The 14,423-nt window shown below is 41.0% G+C and overlaps 1 protein-coding gene across 1 annotated transcript in view; it reads right to left on the bottom strand.

The window, feature by feature from the left end:
* LOC149178854 (seryl-tRNA synthetase / serine-tRNA ligase) overlaps positions 1 to 10,729 on the bottom strand; it is a 51,603-nt gene extending 40,874 nt beyond the window's left edge. The window contains exons 1-2 of the mRNA XM_089420466.1: positions 10,201 to 10,729; positions 1,992 to 2,062 (exon numbers count right to left, since the gene is read on the bottom strand). Of these exons, the coding sequence (XP_089276592.1) occupies positions 1,992 to 2,062; positions 10,201 to 10,333 (204 nt within the window). The 5' untranslated portion in view covers positions 10,334 to 10,729. The remainder of the gene's footprint in view (positions 1 to 1,991; positions 2,063 to 10,200) is intronic.
* Between the last annotated feature and the right edge of the window lie 3,694 nt (positions 10,730 to 14,423).

Genomic DNA, 14,423 nt, shown 5'->3' with positions numbered 1-14,423 from the left:
CATTTCACCATTTTTTTGCCCTAACCGGTGAAAACCGGCCGGTTTGTATCAAACCGGCCGGTTCTGTCCTAAACCGGCCGGTTTTAGGCACGCCCACCGTAAAGTTAAAAAATCATATTTTTCACTGTGTTTCAGGGGTTTTGGGGAGAAACTAAGGGTGTTTCAACCCTAACAATGTTAGCAATTAATGGTAATGTTAAATTCTTAAAGTAAAAGTGACGAAAACGTCACTTTTACTTAAATTTTTAACATTACCATGAAATGACTCAGGATGTTTGAGAGTGGTTTCGACCTCATTGGATTTCATATGGAGAAACTAGAATTTTAGATTTCACTCAAAATTCAGCAGACTTAATGGTTTTCAGGATTTCATGGTTTGGGGCTAAACAATAAATGCAATCGGAGCTCCAAATGATGAGCAAAACCCCTGATCTAGATGCCATTGTGTTGGACGATATTGATGCAACATCAGAATGGGTGGAGGAGACTTAAGAACCTGTGTTTGAGGCTGATTTTGATATCGACATGGCTTTAGCGGGGGATGATGCAAATTATGTGGTGGCATCAGAACTAGGATCAATAGCGGCATCAAGGAAAGGCAAAGAACCAATGGAAGGCACTAGTCATGCAGGTCGACAAACTCGTGCTTCCATTAGGTCCACTTCTATTGTCATTGGTGGCATTGATACTGAAGTTGCAGATCAGGCTGAGGCATCCTCAGACTCTGAACCAAATGATGTCTATGTAGCTCCTGATGATGATCCTGTGTCTAGTAGTGGTGATGAACTTGATGATTGATCATGTGTACACTGTAGAATTGTAGTAGGTCAATGGCCTCATAGCTTGCAGCATTGTTTTTGGACTTTATAGGCCATTTAGAGCCTCATTTCTTATGTTTTTTGCTATTTTGTCGATGATATGTATTGTATTCGGTGCCATTTTGATATATTCACCTTTACATGGTATATAAATGAGCAAACTTTGCATATTTTGTCTCTATTGGCTTGGAATCATGGTTTTACATCTTAAAAATAGTTTTGTTTCATTAAAAATTAATTATTTAATGTATTTTTTTAAAACCGGTTCGTTTAGACCAAACCAGTCCCGGTTAGACCGGTTCCGGTCAGTAAACCGGTTCATTAGGTGGACCGGTCCGGTCACCGGTTCCGGTTTTAAAAACATTGCGTTTATCAGATCGTCTTTCGTATATAGTTCATAGTACATATCATCTAGGATCCCTATGATTAGCATCCCTAGTTCAGTGAGTTTCTCATTTGCTGGTATTTGTTGAAAATTATTTGTTGCGGATTATCCAATAATTTAGTGTTGAGAAAATGTACAATTCGAGCTAAGGCTTAGAAATCCTCTACACACACAGTTTATTAGCATCACTTCAAATAATAGGCCTAAAGAATTACAAATTATTTATTGTAAATGAGAAGAGCTTGTCATTCCACGTGCTAATTTAAGTTCTAAACCCCACAAAATAACAACTTAAATACAATAGGAACAAGCTTGCTGTGAACTGCACAATGCACAGGAAGATATTTGAGAATAAGGACATAGCTGGAAGTTGTCATGGATTCAAACTGCAAAGCTAGTAAAAATAGTTATTTTTGTTGTTTTTTTCTGTGGGAATTATAGCAGATTTGTATCGGAGACAGGATTCAAGACAGCAATTCATCCTTCCATAGCCCTACAACATGGTCAAGCTCTGTATTATAACCTTCAGACATGCACACAACTCCACAAGATACAAGTAGCAAATTCATCGGGGCACAACCATCTCCACAACTAAACAAAATCCCTCCCATCTCAAACCACATAGACAAAAGAGTCCTTGCCAATGAATGAAACCAGAATGTTGATAGGTACCTAATTTTCAAAGGGGCTATGTGGAAACTTGAACATGGTTCTTGAATCTTAAATAACACGTTGCAAAGCTGGAATTTCTTCATTAAAAATGTTGAAGACGATAAAAATTTACTCACAATTTTCAATCTGGCAACCTCTTTGTTGATTCTGTTGAATTCCTTTCGCAAATTATCCAACTCATATTGCCCTGCAACAAATTAACTTCTAGTCAACCAACCAACCAGCTGTGCATAAAAGAAATTTGGAAAACAAAAATGATTCAACCCAGCACGGAAAATAAAAACCATGAGTAGAAAATGGCTCAGAAAAACTAAAAACTGCAACCCATGAGTGAATATCAAGAACATCTATGGCCCCTTCTTTTATGCCTTGGTTGGCCTCTTTGAGGTCTCAGTTGGCTACCTTCATACCTCGGCCCTCTTTGCTCATAACATGAGGCCTCTCAGCCTCCCTTCTAAGGCTTGGGTCCTCCTCCTTTGAACAGGATGGACTACAAACCATGATCAGCACCTTCCTTTAACTCCACTAGACAGAACAGAAACACTTCATGGCTTGCTTCTTCCACTCGTCCAACAGACAAACCTGAGAAAAGTAATTTCACCTTCTTCTCCAAGACACAATCACAAAACAATCTCTAACTCATCCTCTCTTGCCGATCTGCAGCTCACTTGGGCTTGTTCTACTTTACAAAAGATGACCCCTTATGAATGTGTGTTAATGAGAACCTGAGAAAGGCTAATGCCCTTTTATAGTGATCTTAGGGTTCCCAAGGGGAACATCTCCTTCACTGGGCAAACTTGAACAATTTGAGCCGAACTGAACAAATAAATTTAATTTAAATTTATTTTATTTCCTTTTATTTTGGCCAACTTGAGTAGTTGGGGACTTCCAGCAGCTACCCAAAAATCAACACTCATGAGTTAGCGAATCTCTTCAACCCACCGACGCTCTTCCAAGTAGTAGGTTAAGGCAACAGTTTACCTTCAAAGCATTTCTGTGGCAACCAGAACGTTAAGGCCAACCTTCTGAGGGTTTTGATTAGTCAGATCAAGACCTACATCCATAACAGCATGTTCCTCTAGCATTGTAGAGCAGCAAAGGGTTGTCTCACGTAACTGAAGGAGAAGCTCACATCCTCTGGATTAAGAGGCTGGTCTGGGCAACAGGCCAAATCTGTGGCACCAAACAGCCAGTGACAAGTCAAAGCTAGGAGGCAGTAAGCTGACTGATTTCTGAAGCTGATTATAAGGTCAGGACAGATTAGTAGGCTAGTAGAATAGCTAGTAATTTAGCAGTTATATGCACGAAGATTGTAGTGTGAATACTGAAGGATCGTGGGTTAAATACCATATGTATGGAGACCTGGTTTCATGTTCATGAATTGTGGATGGTTTGAAATGCAATTTCTGGTACACTACTGCTCCTAATTGTCCAGTGCTCTAACTGCATTAGGGAGCAAACCTGTGAGAGTTCTAAACTGGTGTATTCTGTTGATGTTGTTTATCTGTTCATTGTTGAATCTTAATTGTCATTAGGGAATGTTGTAAAGGATGCTGTAATTTTGGTGCAATATTCTCCTATGTTCTTAAAACCCTAAGGGCAAAAATTCCCTAAGAACATAACACATTCATTGCAATTTACACCTGTGGAAAAAAATTTTGAAAGGAAAGTGTTAAAATTGGCAACTAGGGCCAAACTCCATGTGGGTCATATTATTTATGACAGCTGATATTTTTCTTGGATCCCTCTCATCGAGAGGTGTAGGATTGATCTAAAGATCATCCGATTCCGATAAGTATTCATGGAGTTATGAATTTATTTGTGTTATGGGACAATTCGTCAAGGTCGGCCAGCAACCAAATAAACCCCTCTTGTGCTCAACGTTTTAGTATACATAGAGGTGCCTTGAAAGTCATTTGGACACCCATCCTCTTGGTGATCTCTTCCTCTCCACTTGTCTTTGGGTTTTGGTGGGAGGAGAAATCTAAAGAGGATACACTGCCCTAGAGGATGCCCTAGATCCTAACGCTATCATGGAGGAGATTTTAACGCAAAATCTAAAGGGGATACGCTGCCCTAGAGGATGCCCTAGATCCTAACACTATCATGGAGGAGATTTTAACACAGTGAAGAAAGGGTTCTATGCAGCTAGTCATGATGCCTTCTACACAATCCTAAAGGAGGAGTCTTGGAGGAGCCCTAGCCGCAGGTATACATGCCCTAGCCACAGTCAAGGAAGGAAGTAAAGTATAAGCCCTCAACGCTGTCAAGAAAAGGCTCTCTAGTCTAAGGAGCTTCAACGCAGATCTAAGGAGTACTAGAGGGAGCCCTAGCCACAGTAAAAAGAAGTCTACACACAGCTGAAGGATAAGCCCTCATACACTGTCCTAAATACCCTAGCCGCAGGTCATGATTTGCTGTCACAAGTAACCCTCAAAACACAGCAAAAGAGAACCTTGATCTGATGTCTGAGTAGCTCCTAAACCGCTGTCCTTAAAGATCCTAATCCGCTGTCATAATGGAGACTCTAGCCACTGTATTGAGAAGAGTTCTATATGCTGTCTAGTGGAAGGTCATGAAGCCCTAGCAGCAGTGAGGAGATCTGAAAGGGAGATGTATTACGCTGTCAATCTAGAGACCTAATTGGCAGCCCTCATCTAGCTCCTATTTGCCATCATGAAAAAGGTCTTATATGCAGCTCTATTAGCCGCAATAGAAGAGGCCCTAATCAGCGGCATACAAAGACCTAAGACGCAGCAAGAAGAAGTGGTCTTATGCCGCAGCAAAAGGAAGTATTTCATCAGCGTTAAAGTCACATTGCTGTAGGTGACAGCGTGACACATTTGAGATCTGTTCTGGGCATACTGTGCAGCAATAAGGCTGATTGGTAGACATTGTTCTTCAAGGGTAATAGCTGGGTACTGTATGATAACCTTGCTTGCTGCTGGGCTAGGCCGCAGGCCATAGCCAGCAGCATATTGTGTTAAGGGTTGCACAAGGATAAGGACTGAAGGTTGATGTGACTGCTTGTGTGGTCAGCATGTTAGACAGCTTGGTTAGATGCAGCATGGTATTAGAGACAGCAGAGAAGTGTAAGCATAGAACATACCTAAACTTAACATGGTATCAGAGCTGAGGTGAAGACAAAGCCCAAGCAAGAGTGAAAGAGCAATCACTGAAGACAGTTGGGAAAGGACAAAAGGATCAATGGATTCCTCATCCATCTTCTAATTCAAAGCAGATAATATTATCAAAATGCTGCCGCTGGAGTTTCTGATAGCCTACCTGAAGATCACTTCTATGGGAAGTCCGGATCTAAGGGTGGAAGGAAAGGCAGATGCCTTGGTTGCAATAAGTTCGGCCTTTATGCGAAGGAGTGTCCGAATGGCAGGGACACATCACTTAATGATGATAACAATCATTCCAAGGACATCTTCAATGATCTGAGGAATGACAGGTAATGCAGGTCATCAAGGAAACGGCCGACTCTTCAGAGAAAGCAAGGAACCCTAGGTATGATGAAGAATCAAATGTCGTTTCTGATAACTCTCAAATTTGGTAGAGATGGAAACAACTGTGGGATTATACTTGGAGTCGATGCCACCTATCCCGGAAAGGGTGTAGAGAATGTTACCCCTAAATTGAATGAGGTTAACTCGATTCATTTGCAAGAATCTATTTTATGTACCTGATCGCAAAAAGAACCAGGTGTCCATTTCGGCAATGGAAGTCGAAGGTTTCAAGGTGGCATTCATCGATGGAAAGGTACGTGTTTGAAAATAGAATTTTCTAAGATGCTTTTACTGATGGGTTCAGGGTTGGCAGCTTGAATCAAGTTGCAAGAAGTCCATTGAAAACCATGTTAGTTGACACATAGCACCGGAGGTCTGTGAGTCAGATGATGACAAGGATGCCTGAATTCAAGAAGAGTGTGAAGGTACATGTCCGAGATGTACCGAAGGAAAATCCTACAAAGGGGACCATTCCCCTCATGTAGCATGTCCACAGGTTTGGAACAACCCAAGGGACTTGAGATTCATGATCAGGAATCTTATGTGTGTCTGTGGAAGAAAGCCCTCTATGGCTTGAAGCAGATCACCCCAAGTTTGATATGAGAGGATTGATAGCTATCAGATGAAGCTGAGATTCACTAAGAGTGAAGTCGATCCAAACCATTGTTTGAAGGTTGTGGATGATAGACCTCTCATACCGGCACCTTTTGAGGACGACCTATTTCAAATAGGTGCAGACCCTCTCACTTGCAAAAGTAAGAGGGAGTTGGATTCTAGATGTGGAATGGTAAACTGCAAGCCCGTGACTACCTCGAGGATCCTAACTTTCAGAAGTTATATGGTGATGATGCCAAACCAGATTTGGGAAATGCCTCTAAGTTTCATAAACTCATTTGCGTTGATGTTCTTGGTGAACTCTCGTCTGGACATATGTTTTGCAGTTGGCATGGTGAGCTCATATTTGGTTGAGCCTCACTGGATTGGTGCCAAGAATCTTCTGAGATATCTTCAGGGCACAATCTCTCATGGATTGAGATACACTGTCGAAAATATGAAGTTGCATGATTATTCGAATGCTAACTGGGCAGCAGTGTGGAGGATCACTAGAGCACTTCTTAGTGCTAGTTCTCTTTGGGTTCTGATTCGATATCATGGATGAGCAAGAAGTAGAAGTCTGTTGCTATAAGCACCACCGAAACCGAATACATAGCTACGAGTATGATCTCGTATGAAGCTGCCTGGTTGTGGAAGCTCTTCAATGAGTTGTTTGCACATATGATGAATACCACCGTGATCCTCTGTGACAACCAGGGGGGATTCGATAGTTGAGGAATCCTGTATTTGATGATTGCTCTAGCAAATAGACATCAGATACTACCTTATCTAGGATATGGTAAGTCGATGAGCGAGGAGGCTCCATCGCATTGAGACTAATGTACAGGTCGCAGACATTTTGTCAAAGCCCCAGGGAAAAGTCAAATCTGTGACTTTCCCGAATGACTTGGAGTCATTGAGATACCTTCTTATAAGGGTCCTACATGTTGCATGCATTGAGCTCTAGGAGCTCTTGGGGCTTGGGGTACTTACTGGAGCGACATACGACCACAGGGCGACTCACCCTCCCCTCGTGGTGCATTATGTACAGGGTGAAAGGTTCAACCTTCCCCTATGATACCCTGTGACGACTTTGGGACAAGATGATTAGTTCTCCTGTGGGCCAAGATGATTAGTTCTCTTGTGGCGACTATTGGACAGGATGATTTGTTCTCCTATGGGACAAGATGATTAGTTCTCCTGTCGAGGCATCCTACCCATGCAGTTTGGGACTCATGGGAAGTACCTCTCATCTGATCAATGAGCAAGGAAATGGGGTTAGGGACCATAGTAGTAATATCGATGGACGCATCATTGTATCTACCGTAACCCCTACACTAGGATGACCTCCATTGATCTAAGATCAGTATGAGTGGTTTGAGACACTCTCTTGTGATATTGATCTGGGATCAATAAAACTGACTTCGGGTCAGTAAGAGTGATATGACACACTCTCTTCAAATGAAACTGACTTCGGGTCAGTAGAGAATGTTATGAGACATTCTCAATCAATTACTCTTCTTCATGGTTCTGCAAAGCAAAGCAGAGCAGTGCAAGGCACTGATGGCAGAGTTAGTACAATCGGACATATGGATCAGCGGATGGAGTTCTCCCTAGTTGAGAGGGAGTGTTAAAATTGGCAACTAGGGCCAAACTCCATGTGGGTCATCTTATTTATGACAGCTAATATTTTTCTTGGATCCCTCTCATCGAGAGGTGTAGGATTGATCTAAAGATCCTCTGATTCCGATGAGTATTCATGGAGTTATAAATTTATTTGTGTTATGGGACAATTCGTCAAGGTCGGCCAGCAACCAAATAAACCCCTCTTGTGCTCAACGTTTTAATATAAATAGAGGTGCCTTGAAAGTCATTTGGACACACATCCTCTTGGTGATCTCTTCCTCTCCACTTGTCTTTGGGTTTTGGTGGGAGGAGAAATCTAAAGAGGATACGCTGCCCTAGAGGATGCCCTAGATCCTAACGCTATCATGGAGGAGATTTTAACGCAGTGAAGAAAGGGTTCTACGCAGCTAGTCAAGATGACTTCTACACAGCCCTAAAGGAGGAGTCCTGGAGGAGCCCTAGCCACAGGTATACATTCCCTAGCCGCAGGTATACATGCCTTAGCCGCAGGTATACATGCCCTAGCCGCAATCAAGGAAGGAAGTAAAGTATAAGCCCTCAACGCAGTCAAGAAAATGCTCTCTAGCCTAAGGAGCTTCAACGCGGATCTAAGGAGTACTAGAGGGAGCCCTAGTCGCAGGTCATGATTTGCTGTCACAAGTAACCCTCAAAACGCAGCAAAAGAGAACCTTGATCTGATGTCTGAGTAGCTCCTAAACTGCTGTCCTTAAAGATCCTAATCTGCTGTCATAATGGAGACTCTAGCCGCTGTATTGAGAAGAGTTCTATATGCTGTCTAGTGGAAGGTCATGAAGCCCTAGCAGCAGTGAGGAGATCTGAAAGGGAGATGTATTATCCTGTCAATCTAGAGACCTAATTGGCAGCCCTCGTCTAGCTCCTATTTTCCATCATGAAAAAGGTCTTATACGTAGCTCTATTAGCCGCAATAGAAGAGGCCCTAATCAGCGGCATACAAAGACCTAAGATGCAGCAAGAAGAAGTGGTCTTATGCCGCAGCAAAAGGAAATAGTTCATCAGCGTTAAAGTCACATTGCTGTAGGTGACAGCATGACACATTTGAGATCTGTTCTGGGCATACTGTGCAGCAATAAGGCTGATTGGTAGACACTGTTCTTCAAGGGTAATAGCTGGATACTGTATGATAACCTTGCTTGCTGCTGGGCTAGGCCACAGGCCATAGCCAGCAGCATATTGTGTTAAGGGTTGCTCAAGGATAAGGACTGAAGGTTGATATGACTGCTTGTGTGGTCAGCATGTTAGACAGCTTGGTTAGATGCAGCAGTTGGATGGAGCATGGTATTAGAGACAGCAGTGAAGTGTAAGCATAGAACATACCTAAACTTAACAGAAAGACATTCAACTAAGGATAGGACAATAGGTTCCTCCTGAATTTAGTGCACCTGGTATCAACTTCAGGAGCATCTATAGTGGGTTCATCTTCCAAATCCATGCATCACATAGATGAGGATGATGTCTTGGTTAGAGATATTCCTAAGTAGTAAGGAGAGTGTCGTCAATGAGGATGCCTCTATTATGAGTCGATCTACTGATGCAGGTGACAATGATGTAAATGAGATCACTAACAGACTTTTGAGATAGTCTTAGCTTTCCATTTATGATTCATCAATCTTGATATTTTGACTTATCTTCGTAATTTTGTTTTAACGACTTAAAGTCTTAAATAACCTTTCAACATTGCTATCCTCCCGACTCTTGAGTTATTCCCAAATAACATCTTAATGTTGTTGACTCTCGAGTTATTCTCATATGAAATGTTCATAACATGTTGCATTTCATCTCGTTTTTACTTTCGAGTTTCAGTGAAGAATAGCTAGTATGTTTAGTGTTGACTATATAGATTCTATATATTTTTTTCATTTTCTAAACTTTTGTAGGACAGTATGTTCTTGCATTAGTAAGATGTAAGATCCCATCCGATTTTTTTCCATGCAATGCCAAATTCAAATTTGAATTTGGTATTTCATACAATGCCAAATTCAAGTATTTCATACAATGCCAAATTCAAATTTACACTTGGTAAATAGGGCTCAATGGTGAGGGTGAGACCGACAGAATATTAAGCGCTGCCCCCCCCCCCGTGGTACAACAACGCCAATTGTGAGTCAGCCCGGCATGTGTTTCCAAGGGACGGCCATACCATGTGGCTGCAGCCCCTAGGATTCTGTTTCTTAAAAGAGTTCCAACAGCAACACAAAAAGGCAACGTATAGTGTACAGAAACAAAACAAAAAAAACATCAATCTGTCCAGAGAAGGAGAGAGGCATTTAGACGGTTTCAGTGACATTATCAGTCCAGTTAAAGTAGTGAAAAAATAAGCTGAGTCAAGTAAAACTAACGAAGAAATAAGTTATTCAACTTCGTGTAGCTGGCCCTATAGTAGCTAAAAACAATCGTAAAGGATTATTGAGATTATAGATTTTCCAAAAAAGAGGTCTTCGAAATTAGATGTCTCCCATTGAAAATATTAACAAAAACATGTGAAAAACAAAATGATTCAGAAAAAAAGAAGGCACAGTTTACAGAATACCGAAAATGGATAATGAACACTTACGCTGGCGCCAGGCTTTGTCGAGCTCTATGACTTCATCGACTAACTCCACCTTGGCGAAGCGGCGCCTCTGCGACTCCCGGACGCGTTCCGGGTCATTCCCCTTGTCTTCTCTGAACAAATTTATGTCCAGCATGCTGAAAAAACGGCAACCTCGGAAGCCACAGACTGAGAGATTTACGAGTGAAGATACGACGGGCACTAATGGTAGCAAGAATGGAACCCTGGACCTGAGGACACAGGGTTTCAAGGTAGCCGTCTTGACTTCTAGGGCAGCCGATCAATGCCGGAGGAATCTCAAACCATGGCAATATTTCCTCTGTTAAAAAGAAAGTTTAAAGTGCGAAGGTTCCTGTGTAGATTATATATTATTTGATACTATCTTAGCAGGGTTCCGAATTCGTAATCTCCATATAACGTAGTGGGGTTTCGAACTCGTGACCCGTAGATGGTCAGTTAAAAATTACGACAGCTTCGTACCTATGGTGTGAGAACATGAGACTTGGGCAAATTACCCGTAAGCGATTGCCCATCAAATATGGTTAAAAGTTCAATTTGTATGGAGTGAGAACATGGACGTGGGCAAATTACCCGTAAGCGATCACCTATCTTCAATTTTTTTTTGTATGTCGCCCTTTTTCTTTGAAATTGTGAAAACCAGTTTGCTCATTTAATCCGGCAAAAGTTGTTCCTTTGAAATTAGCTATTGTATTTTAACCACATTTCTAATGAGTTTTGTTATTAAATTTATATAAAGTAAATGTTTGTTTATGTTTTTTAATTAGCTATTGTATTTTAACCACATTTCTAATGAGTTTTGTTATTAAATTTATATAAAGTAAATGTTTGTTTATGTTTTTTAATTAGCTATTGTATTTTAACCACATTTCTAATGAGTTTTGTTATTAAATTTATATAAAGTAAATGTTTATGCTTATATTTTGTTAATTAGCTATGGTATTTAACCACATTTCTTATGAGTTTTGTTATTATTATTAAAGTTATATAAAGTAAATGTAAATGTTTATGTTTTTTTTTAATATCTGTCATATATTGTATAGGTGTTTTTTTTTTCTTGGATAATGAAAGATAGTGTAATATTAGAGAATAAGTTTTAAAAATTATTGTAATTGAGGGTAGTGTTTGATTTTATGTATGAATTTAGGGATAAAGGATCTTAATTCAAGTGGTTTGGTGAATAATTTGTTTCCTTGGCTGCATGGGTTTAAGTCTGTAGAGACTCTTGTAACTAGCCTATTCGTGGCATTTATGAAATAGTTGTACCTAGTGTAATAGTGGCAGTTGATATTTCGAAGTTATTAATTCTCCGAAAAATCTTGTTCCGGTTTTAACAAAATAAAAATTTATTAAGGCTTATATGTTATTAATAATAATAATTTAAATTTAAGGTCATGGCCAAATTGGTGTATGAGACTACCTTGTTTGTGGGACAAGAGATATATGAGACCCCCTTGTTTGTGGGACAAGAGATCTATGAGACCCCCTTGTCTGTGGGACAAGGGATGAGACTCCTTGCTTCTGGGACAAGGGATTTGTTGTCACTCACTGCAAAATTTGTTTTTAGCTGACCAACATACAAAAGAATATAAAATTTTGTAGTCACCTTTCAAGCCACAGAAGCCCTCAAAGCTAAATCAGACCCCCTCAAATGGAGAGTGCTCATAATTAGCTTTCCAACGGTATATGGAACAAATCAAATGGACTTCGGAATCAAAAGTTAGAGCAGATTGAAGTTGTCGTTGGGATGGGGTCCCTTGGATCAGTTTTGGGGTTAAGATAACCCAAGTTTTGATACATTTTTGTAATTAATGTAAAGTCTTTGCGATTTGTGGATGCGGAACGCGTAGATGAGTAGGAGTCAAAAGGGGTTTTGCCCCTTGTTTTATGTAAAGTTTGAGTCGGTTTTGAGATCCACCCATGGTCCGCAGACCATGGCATTGTATGGAAAATGCTATAAATAGGTGTGTCTTAGAGAGTCTAAGGCAATGAAGGAATAGATTGATAAGCAATGGGTAGATAGAAGAGAAGTGCTAGCAAAGAGAAGTGGGTTAGATAGAAGAGGAAAGGCTATGCAGCTAAGTGCGCAGAGGCCTAGGTAGAGTCCACAGCTGAGTGCGCGGACCCCTGCAGCTATGTGCGCATGGTAGTTTTGAGTCTGTAATCCTGAATTGAAAATCAATAAAGACAGTTTCCGAAGAATTCCTACGTATTTTTGTTTACTTATGTTTATGATATTTGTTGTCCATGAATGATGTGTTTTATGAAATATTGATTGAAGGTTACGTGATTCTCATAAAAACGTGTTTACGATGTACACAATTTACGTTTAAGTATTTTCGCAAAGACTTTGATGCATTCTCTGATGTTTACTAATAACTTAAGTAAATCTACACGGACCCTAAATTAAAACTGCTCTTTGATGCGCGTAAGTAGATAAATTGATTATTAAAGGTTCGAAAGACTGATCATAGACCTTCGCGAAGGTCTGAAGGCCATTTTGACAGAGTTGCAGCAGTGTGCCCTAAGGGTGTATCGATCTACGTGAAGGCATATCTGAGGCGCTAAAAGACATCACACTAGTCTCTGGATGCAGAAACTTGGTTCTTGCATCCCCCCATACTGCTTCGGGTGAGACTGTAGCCTGTGCTACGTGGGTTGTTGTCGAAAGGGCCAGTAGTGTAGGGATTTGTTGGTTGGCGCAACTAACTCTGAACCTGGGTCAGGACCCCCTAAGCCAACAAATGGTTCCATTGCCGGGACCGAGATCTGCTTGAAAGAGATGTGTGATGTTGCATCATTGGAATCCGACCAAGAAGGAAATTGAAAAGTGGTTGGATCGGAAGATTCACAAGTTCGCGGCGCAAGAAAACAGGAATTTGTGCATATCAAAAGAAGAGTGGTTGAACAGGTATTTGTATACGGAGATACACGAGATCTTCTTCTGCACCTTCCCCATTGAATTGTATGAATGGTTGGCTAAATTGACAGATAGCCAAGGAAGGTGGAAGCTCGATAATCTGATAGTGTGGACTCCAAAATTAGTGCAATGGTTAGAAGCCTCTGAAAACAAGATCGCACAAGCTGTCGATCATTGGCTCGATCGAATTATAGGAGGATTTGTTATAGAATTTGCAGTTGATACCTTAGTCAGCTACAACAAAGCGAAGCGAAGATTTTTCAAAGGACCGCGAGGTAAGTACTTAAGATCTTTGAATATGTGGATTAAAATGTTGTTGTGTGAAAAACAGGTGATGCCATTACCTTGATGTTCGGAGCTATGCAAAGTGGACGACTCTTTAGAAACCGTGAAGGATTAGGACTGGAGTATAGACCATTGATTAGACCCCCTGTAAGTGACGACAAAGAGGCGGAATGGACTCCGCCACGAAGCGTTGTTCAGCTAATCACTTAGGTGTTTCCTCAAATAAATCATTCGTCCACTCCACCTCTGCCACCACCTCCATCCCATACACCTTCGCCCACACCTCCACCCCTACCACCACCATTCAACATCGCAAATACGATGAATTTGTCAATATTCAAAGGCATAGGGAGTGAAGATACAGAGCAGTTTTGGTTTGTTGCGAATGTTGTTTGGACAATGCAACAGATTACCGATGACAATATAAAGAAGGCATAATTGGTTACCGCTCTGCAGGATCGTGCGCTGACTTGGTATATTAATTATTGTTATGATAATCCTCTTGCATCGCTAGCAGAGACTAAGGCGACTTTGAACAAGGAATTTAGTAAGCCTAAGTCTGATTCATAGTCTGTAATTAGATTCAAGGAAATTATGATGAGGGTCGATGAGACGCCTTGGGAATTAGATCAAAGATTGAAGTGTCAAATTCGAGAAGCTAACATGTAGCTCACAGATAGTCAGCATCGCGAATGGTTTATAGCTTTGCTTCTACCCCACCTGAGAATTGCTTTGTCACAACAAAATATAGGAACATTGGCAGAAGCCTTGGAAATCGCGATGAGGTTGCATGTGATGCTTATTTAGGATGAAACCTTGGGGGTACAACAGATCCACTCTTAGCTATAGAGCTTACACTTAGAACTACAGAGCTTGAAGAAAGACAAGGAGACTAAACCAGAGGTGCGTGCGGAAGTCTGGTGTCTGAAGTGCAAGAGCCAAGGGCACGATAAAGACCACTGTCTCGTGTACTCGAATTATATTACAGGAGGGGGGCCAATTC

The sequence above is a fragment of the Pinus tabuliformis genome, chromosome 4_1 (assembly GCF_031772625.1).
Source record: "Pinus tabuliformis cultivar Carrire ecotype Pingquan chromosome 4_1, CPIR1, whole genome shotgun sequence".
Taxonomy (NCBI): domain Eukaryota; kingdom Viridiplantae; phylum Streptophyta; class Pinopsida; order Pinales; family Pinaceae; genus Pinus; species Pinus tabuliformis.
This window is presented reverse-complemented; position numbering and strand designations above follow the sequence as displayed.